This window comes from Capsaspora owczarzaki (assembly GCF_000151315.2).
Source record: "Capsaspora owczarzaki ATCC 30864 unplaced genomic scaffold supercont2.7, whole genome shotgun sequence".
Taxonomy (NCBI): domain Eukaryota; class Filasterea; order Ministeriida; family Capsasporidae; genus Capsaspora; species Capsaspora owczarzaki.
This window is the reverse complement of record NW_011887298.1, coordinates 867446-895415: the sequence shown is the minus strand read 5'-3', so window position 1 is coordinate 895415 and position 27970 is coordinate 867446. Positions and strand designations below refer to the sequence as shown.

Sequence of the window (27970 nt, the reverse complement as noted above, 5' to 3'; positions counted from 1 at the left end):
CAGCACCAGTGGACGTGTCGCGGTGATCCTGTGCGGCTCGTCTTCCTCTGCCGAATCTTATCTGTGGTCATCGCAAAGATGGCTTCCGTGGTGGATTCCCAAATCTGAACAGCACCAAATTTTCTCTCGTTCTGTATTGCATTTGAAATTTACTTCTGCAAACATGACGAGGTGTAGGAGTATCAAACACACTGGATTGTTGTCAACCCGATCAAACAGGAAAAAAAGTCGGGAAGGCACGGAGAGTGTTACTTGTTGCGACGGAAGAGATCAGTCATGCTCTTGAGCGCCTTGTTCTCTTGCACGGCATTCGTTTGCGTCACGGGCACAGGGCCACCGGATGAAGTGGTGATGCTGAGATTGCCCGTGCCTGCGCCGGCCGTGTACGAGCTAACGGAAGGGGCAGATGGGCGGGACGGTGGCATTGGCTCGTTCTTGGCAGCGGCAATGAGGCCCTTGATGAGCTTGTTGCGGGTCGAATCCTCGCTCTTTAAGCTGTCAAGAGAAGTGAGACAGTCGTCACCAGAAGGCCAGTCATCCAACAATAAGTCAAGATTTGATTACCTCAAAGAATTGCGAGCCATAATCTTGGCATCACACTCAGCAATCAACCGATCCAAGTCTTCGCGTTGCGAATCAGAAAACAATGTCACGGCCTTGCGCAATTGCCGAATTGCGGGAGCCACACCGTCAGCAATGATCTCGTCGGCGATGACTGTGGAGAATCAACCAGAAAACATGAGAAGAAACTCTTCCAGCAACAACAAAACAAGACCAAGCGAGCGCAAGCCTCACAGCATTGCAGCGTTGCCTTCATGGCATCAAGAAGTGCGGTTGCTACACCCGCACGAGCTCGCAGCTCGGCAGGCTCGAGAATGTTCGGCGTCGCCGCGTTGGTGCGATCTTCGCCCAAACTGGTTGACATGAGACAAACTCGGTGGATGATGACTACAGAGCCAGTCAGAGAAGGGGGGGAGGAGAGCCCAAATGAACCAAAGCATGGTCAGTCGCCGAACAATAAAAGAAACGCAAATGTCCAACAGTCAATTCCCCCTCCTAGATGCACTCACATTCATCGCGGAATTGAGGCTCAGCTTGCGGAATGATTGCGCGGAAGGTGTTGAGAACCTCAACAGCAATCGTTCGGTCGGGGTCTTCCAGAAGCGTGAGGAATTGCATCTTGACCTTTTCCACAATAGGCTTTTCAGGGCTGCTGATTGCGATGGAGCCAAACGTGGCGATACTGGCGTGTCGTACCTCTCTGCAAAACAGCGGTTGATGAAACAAACCCCAAACAAACAACAAAGACCAACCAACAGACAAACAAACAAATAACGATGAGTCAACACGCCGTTGCACGCATCTCCACACAAGCGCAGCAATTCGGTCGTACGGTTCGGGATCAGATGAAAGCGTAATAAGAGCAGGCAGGACTCGCTTGGCGGTGGTTTGCGGGTCGACAAATTTGACCAACACACGGAAAACCTCCACGATGCACAAGCGTACGGCCAGCGTCGGATGTACCAACAAATCCCACATGATCTCGACCATCTCCTTGACAAAAATGCGATGTTCGCTGCCCGGAGCCAAGGAACGGAGCAAATGAGAAACATCACACGAAGACACGCGGAAACACACACAAACACAAACCCCAAGCAAACACAACCGACACGCATCGGAGACATACCACAGATCGGCAACGACGGCGGTCAAGGCGGGCATCTGGTCAAGCAGCCACTGACCCTGTTGCAGGGCAACATTCAGAGTCAGCTGCTTGATGTAGTTCAACACTTCTGGCTTGGCCACAGGCTCGGGCAATGCGGCCAGCACGCCTTGAACGTAGATGGAAAGGGTACGCGTGCGACGCGTTCGAACTAGAGAGAGCGCGAGGGTGGGGCAGATGCAAAAACAAACAAACAAACAAACAAAAAAAAAAAAAAAACAGGATCAGTCGACATCAACGAATTTTCACCAGTCAAATAGAACTCGGTCAACGTACGCGCAAGCAGCTCAACCTCGTTGGAGGCAGATGCATTCAACACTTGCAAGAAAAGCGGCTTGACGACTTGCAGCGCAAATGCACTTCCAAATATCTTCACAAGGCGTGAAATAGCCAGCACTAGATCACGGACGCACGAAGCGTTGGAAATGTCCACCGAGACGGCAATGCTCAACAGATTAGGAATGCTGTGCAAAGAGTAAACAAAGCAGGTCAGAAGATAAGAAAACAGAAAAGAAACAAGAAACAAGAATCAAGGGAAAATGGCACAAATCGCGACAACCAGCAATGAAACGCTGCTGTTCAAAAACACACACTTACAAGGTCTCAACCATCCAGTTCAGGGCAGGCCAGAAGCTGGCATTGTGCTTGAGCGACTCGGGCGCGACAGCGTGCTGAGCAATGAAGGTGTCGAGCTGCGTGCGGTACTTGGATGCAGTTGCATCGTCGCCAAGAAGAAGATCCAAGTGGAAGAGATCAACTTCTTCCGAGCCAGCGGCAGTCGGTGGCGCAGGTTCGCCGTTCGCCTCCGCGGCGAGATGTGCGGGAGGCTGGGTGAAGGTCGCCGGAACATAGAACGGCGATGTCCTGATGACGTGGTAAAACAAGAATGGGAGGACCATTCGGACGACGCCGAAAGTGAGCTCCATCTCCATGACGGAAGTGTCAGCCAGTTGACGGCGACCGTCCGAGCTGATGGCTTTGGTGACGTTCTGGAGGAGCGACGTTCCAAACTTGGACTGCAGCACACCAAGTTCCGCGCTCCACTCGCAAAAGGCGGGGAGCAGCTGCTGCCGCGAGACGGCGACGACCTTGTCCACCGGATCTTTCAAGGCAGTCAGCAGCATGCTCTGGATCTTCTCCAAGCACGCTGCTGCCGATGTGCTCGTGCCCATGACGGAGACAGTGAGCGCAAACGACTTGACAGCTGCCTCGCGCACCTCCTCACTCTTGTCTTCCAGCAAGGTTTTCAAGTTGTCCAAGAGCGCCGCCTCGCGGAATTTAGGCGCCAAGAACGGAGCAATCGCGCCGCACAAGTCGGCCACCAAGATGCGACGCTCCACGTACTTGTTTGCTACCAACTCCCATGCTTGGGGCAAAAACTCGCTCGCAATTCGGGCGTCTGGCAGGCATGCGGCAAGCGAAGAGCAGCCACTCACAATGACGGCGCGTTGGGTCGGCTCTGGCTTTTTGACCAGGCTGAACAGCTGATTCAGCAGGGCTTCTCTTGCGGGCTTGTCGGGATGCAGGCGAATACCGGCCAGGATCAGCGGAACCAATTCCTAGATTGAAATTGTGCCGAAGACGCCCAACGGTCAGCTTCAGCACACGACAGCACTTTGCCTCCTTCACCTCTCACCAATAGAACAGCAACCTGACACGTGTTATGACCGTACCTCTCGCTTGTTGAGCAGAACGTTCGGAACGACATTCGGAAGTGAGCGACCAAGCACCCAAACCAGGCCTTCGCTGTCGTCCGGAACGGAAGCGATCTCGATATTGATGCGCGACGAAGAGTCCTTTTGGAGAGCGCCAAGAAGTCGGCTGTGGATGGGGGTTTGGGGGAGTACGAGCTGCCATGGCAGAAATGAGAGAGCCAAGAACACAAAACAACACCAAAACAAACAAACCAAAACAAAACCAAAACGGTCAAACAGATGAGGAGGCGCAACACAGAATACACCAGTCACAACACAGTCCGCTACACCGCCCTACCTTCCGAGCAGCTGGCAACTCGTCGGGATTCTTGGCAGCGACGGGGGCAGCCACACTGGGCCCTGCTTGCACCCGGCTTTTGAGCTGGGTGTTCTCCGCGGCCAGCTTCTTGATGGAGGCCTTGGCCGCAGCGAGTTCGGATCGCAAGGAATCTACCTCCGTTTCCAGACTCGAGAGCTGCGACTTGCCCTGTTCCTTGAACGAGACGTGGCTGTACAGACGGCGGAAGATTTCGAGCAGTCGCGGCGGCTGGTCCATGTTGGCGCCGACATCCTCCCAGCTCTCGACATTCTGGTTTGTCACCTCATCGGAGAAGGTAATGGATGTGAGACGGTAGCTGGCCTCGAGGAGGTACGTGTTGACGAGGTAGTTGAGCGCGCGCTGCTCGTAGGGCTTGATTGGCGACCGGAGCCGCGCTTCGTCGTCCACTGCCGGCAGGTTGAGATGCAGCTGGCTGGGTGCGCCACCAGCGTTGTTGCTGGCCGTGAGTGCGATCGACTCCTTGAGCGCCTTGATGGAGTCTTGCGCGGTTCGCAGCTCAAACTCGACCACGGCCAGCCGCTCCTCCTTCTCCTGCAGCAGGTCTTGCTGCTCCATGTTTGTGTACAGCTCGTCGATTGCAGCGTGCTGTTGCATTGCAGCTGCCTGGCTTGCCCGCGCCACTATGATGCAGAGTGAGAGCAAAACGTCAGCACACTTCCAGCTCTTCTCCGTCCCAAAACGACCGCTTCCCGGTTGCCGCTCCGACCCAGCGCCACCGGAATCGTGATCTACTCGCTTCATTCTTCACTTTCGGTCTCGACCACTTTTTTTGCCCACTCCTCGAATCCAAGAATGTGAGATCTCGTTTTTTGCTTTTGAATTTTCCTTTTTTTTTTTTTTTTTTTTTTTTTTTTTTTTTTTTTTTGCTGGTTCTTTGATCGAGGTCAGCCTTTGGCAGAGTCAAGAGAAACAAGCCAACGACAGCACCAAAGAACGAACGTTGACGCATTCACCAAACGCGCAATGCAGCTCGGGAAGGTCCGGCAAATCGCTGTTCTGGCGAGGCTGTCGGCGTTTTGGCTGGAATTGGATTGCCCTTTTCTCACCTGGAACACCTGGTGCGTTTCGCGCGCTGGTTGCGTCGAGCGAGGCCATGAACTGGCTGAGGGCAGGCACATCGCGACTGCCACTCTCAACGAGCTCCATGTGCAGCTCGAGCGCAGTCAGGTGGAACTGCCGCGCGAGGAGCCATTCGGCGACCGAGTCCGCAGATGGCTGGGACATGCGATTGTTTTTTTTTTTTCAGAGACTGAGCTTGGCTGAGAGTCGATGGCAGATCGGAGTGGATGACTCAATGAGACAAGCACGACGAGGGTCGGTGTTTGGATTCAACAATGTGGATGATGCGATGGAAAAACAAACAAACAAACAAAAACAAAAACCCAGTTCGAAACAACTCAGATGATGATTGACACAATGGATTTGCAACAAAACAGACACACTGAAATAAAGGCAAAAAGGAAGCGGGAGGAACACAGAAAGCAACAGCATGCAAAGAGATACAGAAACGAAGCCGGTCAGTTCACGCTAGGTGAGAGCGCAACCCAGACACACAAAAACAAAAACAACAACAACAACAACAACACAATCAACAGCAACAGCGATAAACATGCAACATAATGTCCATCAAGGGCAGAGCAAAGTTCTTTGCATTGAGAAAAAGCAGAAATCAAGCGCTAGAACTTTTTTTTTTTCGATTTTTTTTTTTCGCTTGGGAGAGGGAGGGAGGGGGAAGAGTAGACTTGGCTTGCTTTTTTTTGTGAGTGTTGTAACATGCGTCGTCATGCCTTTGCGGTTTTTTTCTTTACTGCTGCTTCAATGTGCTGTCGGCGACAAAGGTAAAGTTCTGGAACTCAGCGTCAGCAGTCTTTCTCAGCGCACTCTCTTCTGGCGGGGTGAGTTGCGTGGATTCCGAAGTAAAGTCGGCGTCAAAGTTGCTCGTGTCGATATCCGATGCAACCTTGGGCAGGAAGGGCGGAGGCACGCGACGGTTGTACATGTCGTCAAAGTTGATGTTGGCAAAGAAGGGATGCTCCATAATCTCGCGGCCGTCGCGCGTTCCATTGCCGAGGCGGTTCTTGGGATCCTTTTGCAACAATTGCGCCAGGAGCGAGGCAGCGGCAGGGCTGAGGGACGAAGGGAACTTGATCTCCTCCTTGAGGATGAGCTCAAAGAGCACCTCGTGGTCGCGGTTGTAGAAGGGCAGGTGGCCGCAGAGCATCTCGTACAAGACAACACCAAGGCCCCACCAGTCCACTGCGCGGCCATAGTCGTTGTCCTCGAGCACCTCGGGTGCCAAATATTCGGGCGTGCCGCAGAAGGTCTTGGTCGTGTTTCCAAAGCCGACATCTTCCTTGCACAGACCAAAGTCGGTAATCTTGATGTGGCCCTCCTTGTCGATGAGCAAATTTTCGAGCTAAATGAGAAGAAGGTGGGGGGGGGGGTGAAAGGGAGACAGAAAACAGTGAGCAAAACACAGAAAAAAAAAACCCTCAGCTGACGACTTGTAGCGAGCCCTACCTTCAAATCTCTGTAAACAATGTCTAGGTCGTGAAGATGCGTGATTGCCAAGAGGATTTCGGCAGCGTAGAACTTGGCACGCTCCTCTGGGAACTTGCGCTCACGCGAGAGATGGAAGAAGAGCTCTCCTCCGTTGACGTACTCCATGACAAAGCACAGTCGATCCTCCGTTTGGAAGCTATATTTTAGTTCTGTGAGGAAAGGATGGCGAACCTGCGATGTGGCAGAACACACAAAGAGGACAGCCAAAAAAAAAATAAAAATAAAAAATGAGTGCACAAAATGTAACAAAACATCTCACAAACAAACAGATCGGCCTGCATACCTTCTGCAAAACTCGGTTCTCGGTCATGGTGTGTGCAACCTCATCCTTGGCCATGATGACCTCCTTCTTGAGAATCTTGATGGCCATAATTTCGCGCGTGTCCTTCTTGCGGGCAAGTACTACCTTGCCAAAGGTGCCGCGGCCGAGGACTTTTAGAATCTCAAAGTCTTCCAGGTTGAGCTTCTTGTCTGCAGACGCCTCGGACGGCTCGGGCGACTTGGCCTGCTCGTCCTGGAGCCGGTCGGCGATGGAGCGAATGTGCTTGATCCAGTCCTCGCGGTCCTCCTTGGTCTCCGTGTAAAAGATGCGCTCAATGTACGAGGTGAGCTGGAAGAAGGTGATGGTGAAGGCCGTCTTCTTGATCTTGTCTGCGAGCTTGATGCGGCAGTTGGAGACGTGGAACAGGTTGAGCGGCTCTTCGTCAGCGACTGGCTTGGACTCCTTGAAGCCGCGGAACGAGCCGTCGCTGCACAGTTGGAAGTAACGCGGGCGCCATGTCTTGATGAACTCGCCTGTTTGTGTGGGGTTTTTGGTGACATTGAGATTTCAGCAAGTCAGTCCAACGCACTGTGTCCCACCTCACTTGATCGTGGTCATCAGGTCATCATCGTCAGTGCACGGTAAATTCTTTCCAGCGTGACTAGCAGGGGGTGGTATTTCCCCCCCCCCTTTCTCCTCCTCTCCTTCAGCTCTGTTTCGTGCGTTGTTCCGAACAGTCAATCAGGTTGCTCACTCGACAATTTGTCCTCTCTCGACGCCGTTCGAGTGTTGTCGTCGAGGAGGGCATCATTGCTCAATCGAGGCGAAAAATCGCAATCAGATCGGATGGAAAAGCCAAAAAAAAAAAAAAAAAAAAAAAAAAAAAAAAAAAAAAAAAAGGCAAGAACAAAAAACAAGGAAAAGGAAAAAAAAAATTCAGGAAAAAAAGAAACCATAAAAAAAAAACAAAAAAAAATTCGATGCTCTTCCGAAGACCGACAGTTCAGAGCTCAGGAGAGCGAGTTTCGGCACGCACGAGAGCTCGATTCGTTGGAAACCAGTATCGAGGACGAAGCATTCGGTTGTGATTGACAAACTTGTGATACAAGAAAAACTTCAAAAAAAAAAAACTTCCGCTTGTTTTTTTTTGAAATAAAAAAAAATAAAAAACTCGAAATGGCGGCTTTTTTTTTTTTTTTTTTCCCTTTCTTTCCTGAACTCTGGTTTTTCGCTGCTGGCCAGAGTGCGTGCAGACCGGCATCCGCTGCGTGCCTCACATCAGCACCACAGCAGCGCCGCCCATGCCGAGGCGACCGACCTCGACTCACGCCTCCAAGCAAGCGGACGCCAAAGGTCGAGTTAGATCGATACGAGAAAACCAAAAAAAAAAAAAAAAGCCGCCCTTTTTCGTTCTTGTTCGCGCCCCTCCCCGCCCCAATCCCGCGTCCCGTCCTTCCAAGCAACGCCACGCATAGCCAATCTCGCGCCGCGCAGACAAAGCCCCAGGACAGCGCATTCCCCCGCCTTTGACCTTCAATGGAAATAAAGTGGTTGTTGGTTTTTTTTTTTTTTTAAAGGTTGGACGTCGTCAAGGTGCAACCCCAACCGAAACGATGCGGAGGCCGAGGAAGGTCCAGAGCAGGGAGCAAGACCAAATGAACAAGATATGCTCAATGGTACAACGTGAAGCGACAGGCAACGCGCTGGCCTTCGGACAGCTCCCCTCCTCACAATCGCAGGAATCAATCAATCCGCAAAGGCAAGAAAGCAAAAAAAAAAAAAAAAAAAAAAAAAAAAAATCAAGAATATTTGTCGTGTTTTTGTGTGTGTTTTGCTGCTTCTACTTGCCTCGCTTGTACAACAGGCCTTCCTTGACAATGGTGAATGGAGCTGTCGAAGTGGTCGTATTCGCAGTCGGGGTAGTCGTAGCCATGATGACGGAAGCAGAGAGAACAGCACAAAAAAAAAAAGGGTAAAAAAATAAAAAATAAAAAACCGAAAAAAAAGAAGAACGGGGACTGAGTTGGAAGTCGGACGTTTTGAGAACCTTATGAGCGATGAGTGAGAAGAGTGAAAAAAAAAAAAAAACAAACTGAACTGTGATGAAAGAGACGGAATACGAATGCGCAAAAGTGCGTTGCGTTGGGGATGAAAAAAAAAAAGTCAATGGTTTTTCATTCAATGCTCACTCTTTTCCCCTTCTTTGCCGACCTTTGCTCGATGGGCGTCATCCGCTTGACTCGCGCGCTGGTTGAGCGCTATCCGCTCATTCTGCGCACCATCGGACCAAGCAACGATGCGCCGCTCTTTGGTACGCTCAAGCTCGGTCTCTCGCTTCCATTGCACAATGCATGAATAGCGCTTGCTCACTGGCGTTGCTGGATCCCACTCTCCCGCCCCCCCCGACCCCACAGACAACCTCTACCTCGATTTCAACGGAATCGCGCACAACGCAAGCCATGGCAAGGACGATGCTGGGGCCGCCGCCATCTCCGAGCTCGAGATGATGTCTGCCATGTTCGCTGCGATTGATCGCCTCGTCGAGGTTGCTCGCCCACAGAAGCTCGTCTACATTGCCATCGACGGTGTTGCGCCGCGGGCAAAGATGAACCAGCAGCGCCAGCGCCGTCTCAAGACTGCACGCGCAGCAGAGAAGGCGCGCACGGAAGCCAGCGCCATTGGCGATCTCACTGGTAACAAGGAGTTCCGCTCTTCCTCCCTATGGTTTGTCACGTCAAACAGAAGGTTGATGCTCACTTCAAACATGCTTGTGCTGTTTGCTACACCCGTAGGCGCCAAGCCGATCGAGGAGATTGAGGCAGAGGCACGCGCTCTGCCGTTCGACGCAAATTGCATCACTCCTGGCACAGAGTTTATGGATCGCATGGAGGCGTACTTGAGCTACTACATCAAGGTATATGCCAGCTGTCGAGAGAGATCGGAGGAAGGGACCTGTTGCGCACCTTGCGGAGCGAAAGCAAAGTCCTCACGTCCTGTTTCTGTTTTTGTGATTTTCTTTGGTTTCACAGCGCAAAATCACAGAGAGCCCTCAGTGGAGCTCCCTCCAGGTCATCCTCTCGGGCCATCGAACGCCCGGTGAAGGCGAGCACAAGATTGTTGACTGGATTCGAGCGCAGAAGGTACGAAAAGCACCGTTTTCATTTTGAGTGTCGCTTCGATTTGTCTTGCTGACAATGCCATCTTCGTCATCTGTGATGACAGTCTCAGCCAGGTTACAATCCAAACACTCGCCACTGCATGTACGGATTGGACGCCGATTTGATCATGCTATCGCTCGCCATGCACGAACCGCATTTTGCCATTCTGCGCGAGAAGGTGCTCTTCCGCTCAAAGAAGGCCAGCGTGAATGCTGCTGATGCGCGAAGTGAAGTGGCCTTCCAGGCGACCGACGAGCTGCAGCTGCTGTACATTGGGCTGCTGCGCGAGTACTTGGACATGGAGTTTGGTCTCTCGGCCGGGTTTAAGCGAAGCGACGGACTTCGTCATGGTCCTCTCGAGAAGCTGATGGAGCAGCAACAGAAGGCCGCCACCCCAGCGCTCACGTCACAGTCGGTCTCGGCTTGGAACCTCGAGCGCACCATTGACGACTTTATCTTTTTGTGCTTTATCATCGGAAACGACTTTTTGCCGCACATGCCTGGCTTTGACATTGATTCGGGCGGTCTGGATTTTGCATTCGAGGCTTACCGCCAGGTGCGCAACTCGCTCAACGACTACCTCGTCAATGCCAGCACGGTTGTTGTCAACATTGCCTTCTTGGAGCAGCTGTTTGCCCATCTCTCTCGCCGTGAGCGCCAGTTGTTCGACGCGCATGCGACGCGTGCGACCAAGCCTGCCAAGCCCTCTACCACCGAGCCGGAGACGACTGACACAGCCCCTTCTGCGAGTGCCGAGTTTGTGGATCCTGCGATCGTGAGCTTGTCGGCATCGTTTGCAGAAATGGCTTCCCGCCCCGGTCAAGCGCAAGCCCCAGGGGAGCAGCAGCAGCAGCCACAGCAACCGCAGCAGCAACAACAGCAACCTGCCCATCAGCAACAGGTGCCTGGTCCCCAGCCGCCCTTCCCCCAACCCATGCAAGGACTGCCACCTGTTGTGATGGTGCAGACTCCTCAAGGTGTCATTCCCATGGCACAAACGCCCCAAGGTCTTGTTCCCATGACACCTGCCATGATGCAGATGCACCAGCAGCAGTACTTTATGATGCAACAGCAGTATGCTCAAATGGCGTACTTGCACCACCAGCAACAACAGCAGCAGCAGCAGCAGCAGCATCAACAACAACAACAGCAGCAGTCGCAGCAGCCCTCAACCCAGGAATCCAAGTCTGCTTCGTCTCGTCCTGCCATGTGGGGATTGCCAACTTCGGTCATGAAGCAAGGCGCCAAATCCGGCGCAGTGTATTCAGAACCGCCCGCAAAGGCTGCGGCTCAACAGCCCCAGCAGCCTGCTGCCCAGGTCGCGCCGCAAGCTGCTGGCATCAACCACGCGGCGACTGCAGGCCTGCAAGCCCTGCTCAAGGTCCAGCCAAAGTCTCAGCCGCAACTCTCTCCAACTGCCGCACCTGCTCCAACTGCCGCACCTGCTCCAGCTGCTGCACCTGCTCCAACTGCTGCACCCGCCCCAACTGCTGCACCCGCCCCAACAGACGAAGCCAGCTACAAGAGCTCGTACTATGCAACCTACTTTGACGACGTTGTTTCAAACACGCCTTCGTTGCGCAAGCTGATCAAGCACTACCTTGAGGGCTTGGTGTGGGTCTTGCACTACTACACTCAGGGTCTGGCGTCGTGGTCTTGGTACTTCCCGTACCACTTTGCTCCATTCGCCTCCGACATGGTCAATCTGGGAGAGCTGTATGGCCAAATTCATTTTCCCGCCGACAGCCCGCTCAATCCTTATGAGCAGCTGCTTGCCGTGCTGCCCCTTGCCAGCGCGCAATTCCTCCCGGCGCCCCTTCGCCCGCTGATGACGGGGGCTCTCGCAGAGTTTTACCGAACCGATCACCGCGTCATTCCCGACGAAAAAGGGCGCGAGTACAAGGACGTGCTGCTCATTCCCTTCATTGATATTGAGCGACTGAGAGCAGAGGTGCGCACTGCGCTGGCGAGTGGCAGTCTTACGGCCGAAGAGCGCACCCGCGGCTCGCTGGGTCAGGCACAGCTCTTTGTGCACGCTCCTGGCAAGGGTCTGCACGTACCGTCGCCAGTTCGCAAATCCGACAGCGGAGACGCCGGCTCCTCCTCCTCCTCCTCCTCCTCCCCGCTGCCGGCGTTTTCTGCCAACGCAAGTGCCCAAGATTACACGCCGCCTGCTCGCTCGAGCAAGTTCCAGCCCATCATTTTGGAAGGATGCTGGACTGGACTGATCCCACCACCGGCTGGATTCCCTTCCATCCGTGGTCTGGCTCTGTCGCCTGCATTGCGAGCTGTGGGCGTCACACCGTTCGGCTCGGCGTCCAAAAACGCGTCGATGGTGTTGGCTGTTCCTGACGGCGACGACGAGACCTTGCAAGCCGCCATCGCGTCTGCCGACGGTCGGCTGTCAGAAGTCCCCACGCTTGCCCGTGTCATTACCAAAGCCAAGATTGCCCAAAGTGCCCGAGCCCTTTTGGGCAGCATCTGTGCTGTCAACTATCCTCATCTCCTGGAAGCTCGTGTGTAAGTTGCTTTCTTCTTTGGGTTTGGCGTTGGGGGAAAAAAACAAGACCGGTTTTGTTCACAGGAGGAGTCTCATCCGCTTTTTTGATTACAATCCAAACAACAGGGTTGCAGTGTACGAGCCCGAAGGTGTTCTCCGGCTGTCCAAGAAGGGCCAGATTGTGCGCTCGGAACTGACTGAGGGCTGGCCTGCCATGGTCGCGCGGCTCCAGGAGCAGTACTTGAAGACGCAAGGCATTGACATCCCCTCCATGCACTTGATTGTCGAGGCCGCTCCGTTTGAGGGCATGCGCCAAACCGTGGACGGCGCTCTGATCAAAGAGTTTGCCGAAAAAACCGAGCGATACGCCGTTCAAGTCGTACTGCGTCGTATTCCGCGCGTGGACGAACGGTAAGGCGAGGGGCGCTCTCTTATTAATCAATTGAGAGTTTCTCGAGCGCGCTCACTCTTGGTCTGTGTTTCTTTTTTTTCTTCTTCCGTACATCATGCAGCTTTGTGGAGACGGAGGCACGTCCGGCTAATGCTCGCTTCACACTGAACTCGCCAGTCCTACTCTTGACTGCCGGGCCGACGTATGGGCAGCTTGGAAACATCACCAAGCTTTCTGCTGATGCACACACCGCCGATGTCAGCGTCAGTGCTGCCGCCAGTGCCGGCGATTTGGATTCGGCCATGAGCCGCTTGCTGTTGAACACCAAGCAAGAGGAGTACTTTGGTGTCGGTATGAGGTTTCAAGTTGGACTTTTTTTTTTTTGTTTGGTGGTTTTTCAGAGGCTGGTCGATTTTCTCACTGCGTTTCCTTCGTCTTCAGCCAATGTCGCTCAGCGAACAGGAGTGTCTGCATTGGTGCTGTCCCGTTTGTCTGGCAGCATTACCATCAAGGTTTGTCGGAGTCTCGTTCGTTTGGGAGGTGCTTCTTGTTCGTGTTTCTCAATCTATGTGATTTGCTCTTCGTTTGTCGCAGCTTGACAAGAAGCTCGCCGTGGATGTCGGCCTCGGCATCAAGTTCCACCGACGAGCTCTCCAAGTTCATGGCTACACGCGCCGCGTGGAAGGCTCGAATGATGACAGAAGGTCAGTAGAAAACGCGCTCTTTGTTGTCTTGTCTTGTTGCAACTGCGAGTTGTCGTTGCTGAACGCTTGCGCCACTTTTCCTTTGTTCTTTCCAGCCGTCGCGGCGGTCCTCAGTGGGAGTACTCGCAGCGTGCCATCGACTTGGTGATTGCATTCAAGGAAGCCTTCCCAGACCTGTTTGCTGCTGTTGAGCGCAATCCCAACTTGGACGACTATCCGCTTGATTTTGTGTTTGGGACGGCTTCTGCCCCCGCTGCCGGCGATGCAAATGCAGAGTCAACCGCCGAGACTGTCTCCGCAGAGGCGTCCAGTGACGAGCTCCTCAAGGCCGATCCCAGCGAATCTTCAGTGGCGACCGCTCTTTCCAGCATTGATCAGCATGCTCGCTCTCGCCTGAGCCAGGTCCGCCATTGCGCATGAAGTGTGTGATTGCGGTGGAGTTGACTTTTGCTGATTTTATTTTGACAGCTCCTCTCTTGGCTCCGCGAATGCCCGGCCGCCAAGCTGCCCCTTATTTCCTGCGACGCACATGCATTGTCTGACGTTGTGGTGTCACTGATCGAGGGCGAGGCTCAGCGAATTAACAGCTTGGCTGACAAGGTGAGTTTGATTTTGTGCCGCGCGAAAATGAATGCAAGATTATTTGTTTGAAAAATTTCTGGTCGTCGTTTGTGGATGAAAGCCATCTAACCTTGTCACTTGTTCTCGTTTTGTGTGACCGACCTGAGCAGAAGCGCGTGAACGTGAAGGGCTTGAGCCACACCGAGATGCTGAGCCCTTGCGACGTTCCGCTGTCACGCAGCCGAGCCACCGGCGCTGGGCATACAGTTGTTCGCCCCGGACATCGCGTCGTGTATCTCATGTCGCATGGATCTGTTCCTTTCGGCGAGAAGGTGAGGAGTGAATTGGCGCGGATGTGAAACATTGCGATGGATTGGGTCGCTCAACGTTTTGTTTTGACTTGACTTTTTGGAAACATTAACGTTACACAGGGTACGGTCATTTCCGTGCTGGGGGATTGCGTGGAGGTTGCATTCGACCGCCCTCTCTTGTCTGGCACGACGCTTCACAATCGGTGAGTATTTTGTTGTTGTGTTTTGTTTTTGCCTTTTTTTGTTGTTGTTGCTGTTGTTTGGTTCTGCTTTTGTTTTATCGTGACGATCAAGAACTGACCTGATCCCTGTCCCATCTTGACGTTTGTGCGTTGACTCAGATGCCAAGACCGTCGCGGTGCCGCCATTCCGCTGGCTTACCTGCTCAACATTACCGCGCCCACGCATGCAGTGCACGCATCCAACGTGCGCCACGTCGAGGTTGCGGCATCTCCCCAAGCCGGCAAAGCTGCTGCGGCGGCTTCTCCGAGTGCAGCACGTGCTGGCAAGGGCGGCAAGGGCAAGCAGGCGGCGAACTTTGCCAACGCCTTTGATCTTCTTGGCAACGATGATGCTTGAGTGTTGTTTTTTTGTTTTGAAGTGTGATGTCGCGTTTGTGTGGTTTTTGGATGTCTGGATGTTTGTGTGTGTGCGTTGTGACGACATTTCATGGTTTGGTGGCTCAGGAGTTGCTTCATCTCCTCCCTTCTTGTTGTGGAATGTGCTGAATAACGACGATTTTCAATCTAGCATTCTCTTTTGCTATTTTGCGCGCACTACACCATGTTTATGTTTTACTTGTGACCATGTCAAAATCGTTCTCGTTGTTCGGTTCTCGTTCTCATCCATCGATGTGTGTGCTGCTATTTCAATGCCTCCAATAAAGCGCTGTACCAATACAACTCCTCCATCCAGCATTTTACATCCTGTCTGACTGTCTGACGGACGACGACGACAACGACGATGACTTGGACATCCGTCCTGAGCCATAACGTCACAGCAATGACGTCGTATTCTTTTTTTTTTTCCAGTTCAAATACCAGCTTCCATTTCGGGTTTTTCCAAATCATTCCACATTTTTTTTCTTGATATTTTTGACTTTGTTCTTTGTTTGTTCCAACAACAAACAGCACAAAAAGCAAAAAAGCACTACACATTCCTCACTGCTGCTGTTGTCAACCTCCGTTTTTGCACAACCGCATCTCTCGCTGTCTCGCTCTCGGTAAAAAAAAAAAAGCATTGCTCGTCAATCTGACGCGTCCTGTATTCTTGTTTTTTTTTTTTTTTTTCCCATATTCCTCCTCCTCCTCTTCTGTCTTCCTTCCTGCTTCTCCATTCTCCATTCTCCATTCTCCATCACTGACTCACTTGTTGTTACTCTTGTCCTCTGATCTCTGCGCAATCGCTGTTCTTCTCAAACCAGAATCAATCCCAAGCAAAAAAAAAAAATCCCAAATTTGACCAAAATTCTTCCCAATTTCAACAACTCAACCATGACGACTGTGATTGTCCAGCCTGGCACCGTGCAGATCCTGTGCGGTCTGTACCGCGTTGACGTGCACACGGACTCGATCATCCCGTCTGCGCCCATCCCGCTGCACGGCGTCCACGTCGAGGCGAACGTCGTCGACATGGTCACGGAAGTGACGCTCACCCAGCAGTACTCAAACTACGAGTCTGTGCCGATTGAGGCCAGGTACGTCTTCCCGCTCGACGAAGGCGCCGCCGTCTGCGAGTTTGAGGCCGAAATCGACGGCCAGCTCGTCTCGGGCGTTGTCAAGGAAAAAGAGGAGGCGCGTCGCGAGTATACCGAGGCCGTTGCGCGCGGCGACGGCGCCTACCTGCTCGAGCAGGCCCGCGCTGACATCTTCTCCATCAAGGTCGGCAACCTGCCTCCGGGCAAGACGTGCGCCATTCGCATCACGTACATTGTCGCGCTCAAGGTCGAGGGCGATGCTGTGCGCTTTTTGCTCCCGACCACCGTCGCCCCGCGCTACACCCCGTACCGCGACACCCAGGAGGCAGTCCCGTCCACGGGCGTCATCTCGCACTTCAACTACTGGGGCCTTGGCCGCGCGCCGTACGGGCTCAGCCTGAACGTCAACTGCGAGATGCGCTCTCCCATCACAAAGGCGTCCTCCCCCACGCACGGCATTGCCGTCACGCAGAACTCTGCCACCCCGCAGCGCGCCCAGATTGCGCTGGCTGCCGGCCTGACCGCGCTCGACCGCGATCTGATTGTCCTTGTCGAGACCCAGACCCCGCACGAGCCTCGGCTGTGCCTCGAGACCGACCCCGAGGCCAACGGCTCCCGCGCCATGATGCTCACGCTTGTGCCGCACTTTGAGCTCGACGACATCAAGTGCGAGGTGATCTTTGTGGTTGACCGCAGTGGCTCGATGGGTGGCTCGCAGATTCTGCAGGCGCGCAACGCCTTGACGCTCTTCCTCAAGTCACTGCCCACCAATAGCCGCTTCAACATTGTCGGCTTTGGCGACTCGTACCAGACCCTCTTCCCGGAAGCCGTGGGCTACTCCCAGGCCAACCTGAACACGGCTCTCAAGCACGTCTCCACCATGGACGCCAACCTCGGCGGCACCGAGCTCCTCGCCCCGCTGCGCGCCATCGAGCGCATGAAGACTCGCGCAGACTTCCCGCGCCAAGTCTTTGTGCTCACCGACGGCCAGGTCAGCAACACGGACCAAGTCATTGCGCAGGTCAACTCGGACAGCAAGAACGCCCGCTACTTTGCGCTCGGCATCGGCTCTGGTGTCAGTCACCACCTGGTCGAAGGCATTGCGCGCGCCGGCAAGGGCAACGCCCAGTTTGTCGTCGATGGCGAGCGCATGGAGACCAAGGTCATGCGCCAACTCAAGGACGCCATCCAGCCCTCGCTCACCGATGTTCGCGTCAACTGGGGCCTCGACGAGATTCCCGCCGCGGTCGTGGAGCCGCCCAAGGTCAAGAGTCTGCTTGGCTACAAGAAGCCCGAGCCCGCTGAGCGTCCCTTCCGCCAGGCGCCGTTCACCGTTCCCCCGGTCTTTGACGGCTCGCGCTTCCTGATCTTTGCCTTCCTCAAGCCGGGCGTCCCCGCTCCCAAGCAGGTCACCATCCACGCCATCTCGCCTGACGGCCCGCTGGAGGTGGCGCTCGATGTCAAGGAGGAGGAGACGCTCGAGGGCAACACCATCCACCGCATGGCCGCCCGCACCATGATTCGCGACCTCGAGGAAGGCACGTCGTTTATGCACCAGTCCACCGGAGGCTACAAGCGCGCCACCGACGATGCCATCAAGAAGGAGATTGTCCGCCTTGGCACGACCTACTCGCTCGCTTCGCGCCACACGTCCTTCATTGCCATCGAGAAGCGTCCCAACCAGCCTCAGTTCCAGTCGAGCTGGTTTGGCGAGTCCTACATTGTGCCCAAGCCACAGCCTGTCGTGCGAAACACGCCAACGCTTTCCCCAGCGTCGAGCATCTCCGCGCCATTGGGCGGTCGCGGCGGCTATGGCGGTGGCGCTCCTCGTATGCGCTCTGCTGCTCCTCCTACATCAACCAGCTCAAACAGCGGCTTCTTTGGCCAAGTGACTGGCGCGATCGGCTCCATGTTTGGCTCGAGCCCCGCTCCTCCGCCGCCAGCGCCCGGCGGTGCTGCTCCCATGCAGGCACAGGCACAGCGTTTGTCCTATGCTTCAGCGCCTTCGGCAGCGCCTTCGCCCATGGCGTACGAGTCGTATTCGGCGGACAAGAGGAAGAAGAGTCGCAGCAGCAGCGGCAGCAACGCCATGCTGGATGGCGCCGTGGCCAAGCCTGCCATGGCTATGCCCTCCATGTCGTTTGCTCGTTCCAGCGCAGCCGCCGCCGCCGCTCCCATGCCGAGGAAGGAGAAGGAAATGAAATTGTCTCGCGCCTCTTCCGACGATGACGAAGAGGAGGCCGAAGGTTTCGGTCTTTTCGCTGATGATTCTGTAAACGAATGCATGATGGCAGCAGAGCTCGGCCAAGAGAGACTGGATCTTCAGCCTCAAAGCCTTTTCATGGCCCAGCAGCAAAGCCGTCCCGCTGGTCGTGCCGCCGACCCGAGCCAGACGCTTCAGACGATTGTCAACCTGCAGCTGATTGATGGTGCATTCGAGCCAACACAAGCCCTTGCCACCGCTCTCGGCGTCGCTCCTGGCCTCTTCCAGACGTTGGCGGCGTCGCTCGGCGTCTCTGCTGGTGTCGTGGCGGCCGCCCTTGCTCTCGCCTACCTGCAGACCAAGCTCTCGCAGTTTGCTGAGGACTGGGAGATGATTGCCAACAAGGCCAACTCCTGGCTCAAGAAGACCCTGAAGGCCGAGTCGTCCCCTCGCTCGCCCGCAGACCTTGTCCGTGAGGTGACTGCTTCATTGTAAATTGACGCTTTGTCAGAAATGATGTTTCGTCTGTTGTGTAAAGGGTCGTTTGTTTGCCGTTGTTGTTTGATTTTTTGTGATTTTTTGTGATTTTTTGTGATTTTTTGTGATTCTTTGTGATTTTAGTTCAACTTCAAACCCATGGGTTTTTGGTCAACAAACAAAAGAACTCAGGTGAGCATCATGACGCTGTACATTTCCTCTTGCGGGACACGGTTGAGCACAACACGCCCGTCGTACGACAGCGAGGCAAACCGCCAGGGGTCGACCGAGCTCCACTCGACGCTGTAGACACTGTCTTCGTGCTCCTCGTACGTGTGAACCAGCTTATCTTTCGGCGCAGGGCGACTGAGGAGGTGGAGCCAAAAAAAAAAAAAAGAAAAAAAAAAAAAGAGCAAAAAAACGGAACTTGTGTGAGTGGGCTGTCTGACGCTACCAACAACAAAAAAACAACAACACACGTACTGCTCAGGTTTGCGAGAAGTGGTCGGTTCGTCGTCGTCATCGAGAGCTGCGGCGTTTCTCACAGAGCCGTCGGGGTCGGAGGAGATGGAAACTGCATCAGCCAGAACCACGCGATTGTCCGAGCTGGCTGTGAGAACCAGCTGATCGTGTGCAGGATTGTACCGAACCGCCCAAACCCTAGTAGTTGTCACATAGATTCGGGAGCAATCGGCCAAAGGTGAGCAACAGTTCAAATCTGACAACAGGATCATAGAGGCGACATTCGTTCACCCGTACCAATGAGAGTGGTGCTGCAGCACCTTCAAGGGCGTCGCTGGCTTGCGAACGTCCCAGAATTTGACCTTGCAATCGTCGCCAGCCGTCGCCATGATGTACTGGCGATTGGGGTTGAAATCAATGTCTCGAATAGCTTGCGAATGTGCGTGTTCCACAACCCAGGCCGGCCTGATGAATGGATGGTGGTGGTTGTGGGGGGGGGGGAGAGAGGAAGGAGAGGTTTAGAGAAGAACGTGAGTATCAGCTGGCCAACTAGACACGCAGATTCGAAAAAAAAAAACAAAAAGACTACGACGAACTCTGATGTGCGCATGTCCCACGCTCGAACACTCGTGTCCATGGCGACAGCAAACGGGCCGCCGCTATGGGGATGCCATCGGCCTGCGCTCAACTTGGCGCGCTTGGTATCCGGCTTGACGCTAGTTTTCACCTGCAAGTGTTGACACCGGACCAAGAAATGCGTCAGAGGAACGCCTGGCAACAAACGACCAACGAGCGCCAACAAACCTTTGCAGACGTTTCCTCGGCATTCAAATCCCACAGCTGGATTGATTCTTCATCCACAACGGCCACTTGCGAAGTCAGAATGGGATTCCACGACAAGCTGAAAAAAGGCAAAAAAAAAAAAGCAAAACAAAGGCCCGAAACAACCAAACAAACAAAGTGAGACAACCCACTTCTCTCGAAATCGAATCAGCAGTGAACGCGTCAAACACCTCTTACCATGAAATGCTCGAGTTGTGCCCGGTGAATTCAAACAGCTCTGTCAGAGGCAGAATCTCGCCACCAATGTCGTCGTGTTCGGGCATCTTGAACAACTTTGAGCGAATCTGAGCCTTGCCATCGAGCGCTGCACAAAGTGACATTAGCCAAGGTCTGATAAACATGATGAAAACAACCAAGCGTTCAAAAGGAGGGGCGACTTCGTACGCTTCAAATAGCTGGTGGCAAAGATATCGACGTGCGACGGGCTGGCAGCAATCGACCAGACTTCGCCTTGAGGATGCGAGAAGACGGTCGGTGTGACGGTTTGGTCGTCATCGCCGTATTCCAAGAGGTGAATCTGTTTCAAGGGAGTGGATTGAGGGGTGAGTGACAAACTGAGTTTTTCCATACCAAACGATTGCACCTTGGTGGCAAAATTTCACTGTAAAACCGTTGATATCATCAGGACAAGACCAAACATTGCTGAAATGCTCCCAATCGAACAGCAGTCCTTCTGAGCAACTTGAGTTAAAGTATGTTCAAAATTGAAAAAACCCGGATTTTCAGGGTTACGAATCGCAGCCAAGTTTTTCTAGTTTTCCAAGTCGCTCTTTGTTTTTGACCTTGATTTTTGTCACTCTCCAGCTTTGCTCATAATGTTGATTGATGTTTGCTGGCAAGTTGCATTTTGAACGATGGATCACAAGCATCGTTGAAGGGAGAGGGGAAAAACAGGACCAAAGGGGAACTCTCATGTCCCTCGTCTGCTCCTCTCGCTGTGGACTCCTACCTGGTTGTCGTGGTGCAGCGTCAGCGTGCCAATCAGGAACGAGATCTTCTCTTGCTCGGCACGCACGGCGCTCAGTGCGCGCGCCTTGAACTCGAGGCCGTAGACCACTGGAGGCTCGACTGTTTGCTGCTGGTGCTGCTGCTGGTGGTGATGGTACTGTTGTGGCTGATGCTGCTGAGGCTGGTAGTGATGATGCTGCTGCTGCTGCTGCTGGTGATGATGATGCTGCTGCTGTGGGTGGTGGCCGCCGCCGTAGTGGTGCTGTGACGGCGGATGCGACGCCACAGACGAAGCCCGTGAAGACATTTTCTATTGGAAAATCGAATGAGAAAGACTGAACATTCATTCGAACCCATCCAAGTGAGTGATGCATGGAAATCAAATCAGCAGCCGAACAACGAATGGACAAAAATAAAGTCGAGAAGGAGAAGCGGTAGCTGACAAGTAGACGGGCTGGTGGAACGGAAAAAGCCATCCACAGCCAACGATCGCTTCGACAAGTCGGTCGCTACATGTACGAGCAGACAATCGTCCTAGCCAAAAATTACGGTATGGTCGAAGCGCTCGGACAATCTTGCTCTTGCTCTCTCACTCAAGCGTTGGAACTCGTCCCAGCCGTTCCAAGTCACCCGAGCGAATGTTTTTACACCTTTCTTGAATGCAGTGCCACAATCCGGATGGCTCCAGACTCTGAGTTGCCCTTGATGCGGGGTGGCAAATCCGCACCCCGTGTCTTTAATTTACCGAGGAAGCGCGGGCGAAGGCAGGAGGGGGGGGGGAGTCCTTTATTAAGGGCTCCCGTGGGACGCTGTGGCGTTCCAAATCGAGTGAATGCGGATTAGTGCCGTTCGGTTCTGGGAAACGCGAGCGCCTCCCCCCCCCGTTCCGTTACTTACTACTACTGTTATGTGTGTGTGTGTCGCCTCGACTCTCGTACTTGCACTCCAGCCCCCTCATGTTTGCATCGAGGCTGGTTTGCGGTTGAGCGGTGCGAGAGGGAGCAACCCTTTTTCCAACTTTGGGGTGCAAGTTTTTACAATTGCTACAATTGCAACGGATTTTCGCCGTCCCCTCCATTGCTGCGTTCTTTGGTTCCAAATACGTCTGCTCCATGCTTGTTCGTGTCTCTTGCTTCCTAGGCTCCTTCCTGTGTTCGACTTTAACACCATCGAAAGTTGATTTTTCTGCGCAGACTTTGATCCATTCTTTTTTTTTTTTTCTTTTTTTCGATTTCTCCACTTTTTTTTTTTTTTTTCACTTTTAGACTTGCTTTGCAGAGGTACATTCGTTGTGTCGCTCGTCGTCGCTGTGTCTCTCCACCACGCCGCACCCCGAGCAGCCGCTGAGAGGATTGCTTGGCCATGAAAAGCGAGCATGGTCCCTCGCACAGGAAGCGTGCAGAGCGCTGCGAGCAAACGACGTGTGCTTGGAGAACGCGTAAACAAAACCCACAAAAAAAATCCAAATGGAATGACCTACCACAGCGCGCACAGGTTGAGTTCTGTGCTGCTGTCCTGCTCTGCGCTTTCCCCCAACCAGCAAATCCAGCGGTCCTCGACTCTGGACGAGCGCACGAGACGTCTCGGAAAGTGGGGGGGGGGTTCGGGGGGTGAGCCAGAGAGCGACAACAGAGGCCAAACCCTCTGCCCAACATTCGTTTTTGTGGCTTTTACCGCTCGCTTCTCTCTGCCCAGTCACCACACACACACACACACACACACTCACGCGTACTTTCTCTCTCTTTGACAATTCACACGAGTTACTTGTCGTCATCTCTGCACTTGCAATTCCTTGAATCCGCATCGTGCTGTTTTGGTGTGAAGTCAGATTACAAAGCAGAAACTTGAAAAAAAATAGGATTTCGCTGCTCGTCGCTTGTTTCGGCTTTTTCGCGCACAGCGGTCTGCTTGTGTGCCTGTCTTGCATGTTGCATTTGCTTGCACCGTGCTGGCATTTATCCGCTGGGGAAGTCGTGGTTGAAGGCAGAGTGTCGATAGCGACAACAAAGTTTGTTTTCGCATTGGATTCGATGTTCAAAAAGGGGCTTGTTGGATGTTCCTTGTTTGCCTTCTTTTGGCGTTGGGGTCGCTTTGTTTGGCAAGTTGGCATGTTTTGGCATGAGTCAACCGGCACCGGCACAAATTACGGCATGTAAGACCGTGGTACGCCCATGCTGAACTGACTTGCAGCACAGGCAGTCCATGTGCCATGTGGCGGTGGCGGTCGTTGTTGTGGTGCGAAAAGGATCATCTCTTGGGATTTTGTCCGTTTTGGACATTTTGAGGGGTGTGAAGATTTTCACTGGGCTGCGCTTCTTCGACAAGGTTTTGCTTTTTGTTCTGTTGTTCGATTGGATTGGATTGGCATGACATTCGTTTGCAAGACTTTTTCTATCATTGAATTGAATCAACATCGATGACTGGAACTCACTTTCGTACCCTGTCGTTGTTTGCGAAAACACAGCGTCGGTCGACCATGCACAAACGTGGCGCTGCCTCTGTCTCGTTGGCGACACTTCTGGCGTGCTTGCTGTTGTTCTTGTCGTCGGGGCTTGTTCAAGCTTACGATTCTCAAAGCGACTCGAGCTGCAACAATGCGAAAAACGCCGGCATCGGGTCCAACTCGAACGACAACAACTATCAGTCTGGAACACTCACCATTAGCGGAGCAACTTACAACACTCCTTTTTATTGGACTTTCACGAGCAGCTATAGTGGTTCGGTGATGGTGGTCGGATCGGGCATGAGATTCGCCCTGGCCAGCTCAGGCGGAAACTGCAATGGAGGGCTCTTCCAAAGCTACGGCGTCTCGGCTCCTGGAACACTCTCTTGGTCGGTTGGTGCCGGTACGACCTACAAGTTTGTCCTCGGCGGGGTCTCTGGCTCGGTGAGCGGGCAATCGTTCACTCTGACCTTTAAATGCCAGGGCACTCAGTACTGGACGGGCTCCTCATGCGCAACGTGCAATCCCGGCTCCTACACTGACAATCTATCATGCACGCCATGCCAGTCCGGGTCTACTTACGACGACGACCTTAACTCGATGTCCGCGTGCGTTCCTTGTTCCGGTGGTACGTGTCCGTCCACACAGTACCTGTCGTCGTCCTGCACAACCACCGCAGACAGAGTGTGCACGAACTGCAATTCCATCGGAAACTGTCAAGTCATTTCTTGCACGACGTCGACGAATCAAGCCTGCACCACGTGCCAGACCGGATTTTACAAAGCTTCGGCCACGAGCTGCCCAGCTTGCACCAGCATTCCAAACTGCCAAACAGGTTCTGTTACCTGCAACACAAACAGCGATCAACAGTGTAGCACATGCGTTTCAGGCTACTACCGATCGACCAATGGTGCGACATGCCCGCAGTGTCCCGCCATTCCTTTCTGCAACTCTGCTCCCACATGCGCTGCTCCCGGCACAAAGTCGACCTGCTCGGCGTGCCAATCCAACTATTACAAAACGACTGGCACATCGTCTACATCAGACACGTGTACACAATGCACGGCGAGCTGTCCCACGAACCAGTACATGACCGCCACTTGCTCTGCGACGTCTGATATCACCTGCAGCCAATGCGCGATCGCGAATTGCGGTGTTCCCGTCACTTGCTCCACGAGTACGAATGCCGTGTGCACCACTTGCGCTGTGGGCACATACCGAAAGACGTCATCTGGTAGCAACGACCAGTGTCTGAATTGCCCTGCCGTGATCAACTGCGGAACAACGACGACCTGCGACTCTGCCTCTACGTCGCGATGCGCAACCTGCAACTCGGGCTTTTACCTTCAGGCCGGAAATTCGACTGCACCCGACCAATGCGTGCCTTGTCCCGCTGTGCCGGGCTGCTCGGTTGCTCCGACTTGCGCCTCAGCGTCCACGTCAAAGTGCGCCACGTGCAATTCGGGGACGTGGAAAGACACGTCTGGTCCCGCTGATGTCTGTCGCGTTTGTGACCCAATCAATGCCTGCCTGTCGACGCCCACTTGCACAAGCTACAACTCGTCCGTGTGCACCACCTGCGCCGCTCAAATGTGGAGGAGCACCATGGCCAATCGATCTGACACTTGCGAATCCTGCACTCCCATCGCTGGTTGCACGTCGGGGTTGCAGTGCAATTCTTTTACAACCTCGCAATGTGTCACGTGTGTTCCTGGTACCTTCTTGAATGACGGTGTGGCCGACATGTGCCTCGGCTGCACGCCGATCGAAAATTGTGACGGCAGCGTGTCGCCCACCTGCAACTCGCCTACCACATCTCGGTGCCCCACGTGCGTGTACGGGACGTGGAAAAACACGACGGGGCCTGCCGACATTTGCCAGCTGTGCACGCAGATTGACAAGTGCGGCTCGACTGTCTCCTGCGGAGACGCGACGTCATCTCGCTGCGCCACCTGTCTCAATGGATACTACCGCAAAAACCAGGGCACCTTTGACACGTGCGAAACGTGCACTCCGATTGCAGGCTGCGAGACCAACTACCTGGCGTGTTCGTCGCCATCCACCTCGCAGTGCTTTTCTTGCGAGCCAGGAACTTGGATGAACAGTGGAAGCACCGCGTGCACGCCATGCAGTGGAATTATTGACTGTCTGGATGTGCGCTGCACCGATGGTATTACGTCCACGTGTCAGCAGTGCGCGAACGGCACCTACTCGCCTGATGCTGGGGCTTCTTGCACCACTTGCAGCCAATCGTGCGGGTTGGGCATGTTTGAGCAGCAAGCTTGCGCCCCGCAACAGGATCGTGTTTGTGCAGCCTGCACACCTGTGTCGAATTGCAACACGACTCTCAGTTGCACGACCTCCAGCGACTCTGTGTGCGGCGGATGCATTCCTCCTCTGATTCTCTCCTCCGACGCCCACCAGTGCATCCCGTGTCCTTCTGGCCAGACCTACCAAGGCGCGCAGTGCGTTCTTGCCGGTAGCCCGTCATCGAGTAGCGCTGTCGGTACCATCGCCGGTGCCGCTGGTGGTGCCGCTGGTGGTTTGTTGATCCTCCTCCTCCTGCTGCTTCTCGTCGTTCTCCCTCGGCGCCGGCGTGCGCGACAGCAACTCAAGAACTCACCCAGCGCCTCTGACTCTGAGGCAGTGTCGATGACGGTCAATCCGATTGGCAAGAAACGCGAATCCACAGCCAACGACCAGTCAAGCCATTACGAAATGCTGGCTTCCGACACTTCCGACATTTATGCCGAGCCTGCTCAGAAGCCAAAGCCACGCTCAGCCGCAGCCTCTCCTGGACTGTACGACAACTCGCCGGCAGCTGGCGCACAAGACAACACGTACGACAAACTGAACCAGACGGAGGTTTATGCGGAAGCGGCGCAATATGCTGCCGTTGCTGCTCCGAAGCCTAGCGATGGCATGTTGTACGACAATGGCCCGAGTGCTCCTTCTGAAGAAGCTTACGTCGAGCCGACGTCGAAGGCGACCTCAGCGGCTCCAGTTGCGGCTCAACCCGACATGTACGACAACGGCAAGCCTGCACAACCAGACATGTACGACAACGGCAAGCCAGCACACACCGCAGCAGCAAGCCGCGCACCTGTTCTCGCCGGCGCACTTTACGACAACTCCAACGGACGGGCTTCGCAAATCTACGAGGAGCCCGGCAAGAAGCCGAGCGCAGACGCCGAAGATGACAACGAGGACATGTACATTTATGGCGCGCCTGGTGTTGCAGACCACATGCCGTTTGCTGTTCCGTCGCGATTGCCCGACTACGACAACCCCAACTCGAACGCCCAAAAGTCGTTTGCTGAGACGGTGCAGGTGCTGGGTGATCTCGGCATGGGCGAGTTTGGCCGGTATGTTTGTGTCTGAGTGGCGTTGGTGATGATGGTGATGGTGATGCTCGTGACCTGCATGTGTGCTCACTCTGTTCTCTCCCCAATCTCAGAGTTGTATCGGTCTCCCTCCCACGCGCCATCTTCCCGGAAAAAACACTGAAGGGTACGACTGTCGAAACGCCTTCGAGCGATGGCAAAGTCGTGCTGGCTGCCAAGATGCTGCACGACCATGCCACACCAAAGCAACGCGACGACTTTTTGGATGAAGCACGCGTGATGGGCCAGTTCCAGCACCCGGCCGTCGTCTGTGTGATTGGTACGCATTTCGACACAGAGCCAGTCATGCTCCTGCTTGAGCTGTTCCCGTACGGCAGTCTGCAAAGCCTCTTGAAGAAGAGCGAGGCTGCTGGCGTCGTCTGGACGGCGGTCGAGCAGGCCCACGCGCTCGCCCAGATTGCCAGCGGTATGGCCTATCTCACCAGCCAGCGCATTGTTCATCGTGATTTGGCGGCTCGCAATTGCTTGGTCGGACACAACCTTGTTGTCAAAGTCTCCGACTTTGGTCTGTCTCGTTCGATGGCGGAGGACAAGGATTACTATGTCGTTCAAACGCGCGGCAAGCTTCCTGCTCGGGTAGGTCTTTGAGCTTGTTTTTGTCGCTGAACATGTGTTTTGCCGCTGTTCTTTGTTGTGGGAAGCGATCTGATAGTCGATGGTTGTGTCACTCACCTTGGGGGTTTTTTTTTTTCAACCCAACTTTTTTGCACCTTGCAGTGGATGTCGCCAGAGGCCCTCGGCTTCCGCAAGTTCACCGAGGCATCCGATGTGTGGTCATTCGGCATCGTCATGTGGGAGGTGCTGACCTACGCGAGTGCGTCCCCATTCGCCCACATTCAAGCGGTCGCCGTGTTGGAGTATTTGAGCTCGGGCGGTCGTCTGGAGCGTCCTGCGGTCTGCCCCGATGTCTTTGACAAGCTGATGCAGCACTGTGCGCAACAGCAGCCATCAGACCGACCGCACTTCACCAACATTGTTCCCATCCTCGCGCGAGTCGTGTCGTCGGCCAATACTCCACCCCGTGACGTTGGTGCGGTTGTGTCCCAGGCATCATCATCATCAGAGACTTAACGTTGCTGTTTCGGTTATTCTTGTTTATCGTGCGTTTTGCTTTTTTGAGTTTTCCAACTTTGCTGGTTGATCTGTGCTTGTACTTTTTTTTTTTTTTGTGCTGCATGCTTCCTCCTGTTTGTGCTTTGGGGTGAGTCATCCAAGCTCGAGCGCAATGTACAGTGTCACCACCATCCTTTCTCTGCCGTTCACTTTTTCTGCGAAACATCAGTCGTCA

At 54.1% G+C, this 27970-nt stretch overlaps 6 protein-coding genes across 6 annotated transcripts; 3 read left to right on the top strand and 3 right to left on the bottom strand.

The window, feature by feature from the left end:
• Window positions 1-115: 115 nt before the first annotated feature.
• On the bottom strand, window positions 116-4998 carry CAOG_04762 (hypothetical protein). The gene is made up of 11 exons (XM_004347463.2): window positions 4804-4998; window positions 3716-4377; window positions 3397-3573; window positions 2321-3282; window positions 2000-2187; window positions 1688-1874; window positions 1394-1576; window positions 1071-1261; window positions 796-948; window positions 565-715; window positions 116-495 (listed from the first exon to the last, which is right to left on the bottom strand). The coding sequence occupies exons 1-11, from the start codon at window positions 4979-4981 to the stop codon at window positions 249-251; spliced, it is 3279 nt and encodes a 1092-aa protein (XP_004347513.1). The 5' UTR covers window positions 4982-4998; the 3' UTR covers window positions 116-248.
• Window positions 4999-5086: 88 nt separating this feature from the next.
• On the bottom strand, window positions 5087-8645 carry CAOG_04761 (akt protein). Its single transcript, XM_004347462.2, has 4 exons — window positions 8430-8645; window positions 6603-7114; window positions 6278-6490; window positions 5087-6173 (listed from the first exon to the last, which is right to left on the bottom strand). Exons 1-4 carry the CDS (start codon window positions 8512-8514, stop codon window positions 5562-5564), a joined length of 1422 nt encoding a protein of 473 aa, XP_004347512.2. The 5' UTR covers window positions 8515-8645; the 3' UTR covers window positions 5087-5561.
• A 156-nt stretch (window positions 8646-8801) lies between these two features.
• CAOG_04760 (5'-3' exoribonuclease 2) lies at window positions 8802-14785 on the top strand (the record flags this gene model as incomplete). Its single annotated transcript, XM_004347461.2, has 14 exons — window positions 8802-8892; window positions 8996-9274; window positions 9374-9495; window positions 9611-9721; window positions 9804-12259; window positions 12366-12650; window positions 12752-12981; window positions 13072-13142; window positions 13225-13334; window positions 13430-13736; window positions 13803-13934; window positions 14066-14227; window positions 14327-14409; window positions 14548-14785. 14 exons carry the CDS (start codon window positions 8802-8804, stop codon window positions 14783-14785), a joined length of 4677 nt encoding a protein of 1558 aa, XP_004347511.2.
• A 502-nt stretch (window positions 14786-15287) lies between these two features.
• CAOG_04759 (von Willebrand domain-containing protein) lies at window positions 15288-18705 on the top strand. The gene is made up of 2 exons (XM_004347460.2): window positions 15288-15428; window positions 15630-18705. Exon 2 carries the CDS (start codon window positions 15700-15702, stop codon window positions 18598-18600), a length of 2901 nt encoding a protein of 966 aa, XP_004347510.1. The 5' UTR covers window positions 15288-15428; window positions 15630-15699; the 3' UTR covers window positions 18601-18705.
• Window positions 18679-21161, bottom strand: CAOG_04758 (hypothetical protein). The gene is made up of 8 exons (XM_004347459.2): window positions 20837-21161; window positions 20272-20404; window positions 20065-20191; window positions 19849-19945; window positions 19641-19771; window positions 19342-19509; window positions 19066-19242; window positions 18679-18948 (listed from the first exon to the last, which is right to left on the bottom strand). Exons 1-8 carry the CDS (start codon window positions 21140-21142, stop codon window positions 18771-18773), a joined length of 1317 nt encoding a protein of 438 aa, XP_004347509.1. The 5' UTR covers window positions 21143-21161; the 3' UTR covers window positions 18679-18770.
• A 915-nt stretch (window positions 21162-22076) lies between these two features.
• Window positions 22077-27926, top strand: CAOG_04757 (ephrin type-A receptor 4a). The gene is made up of 4 exons (XM_004347458.2): window positions 22077-22115; window positions 23300-26643; window positions 26736-27258; window positions 27400-27926. The coding sequence occupies exons 2-4, from the start codon at window positions 23312-23314 to the stop codon at window positions 27751-27753; spliced, it is 4209 nt and encodes a 1402-aa protein (XP_004347508.1). The 5' UTR covers window positions 22077-22115; window positions 23300-23311; the 3' UTR covers window positions 27754-27926.
• Window positions 27927-27970: the final 44 nt, after the last annotated feature.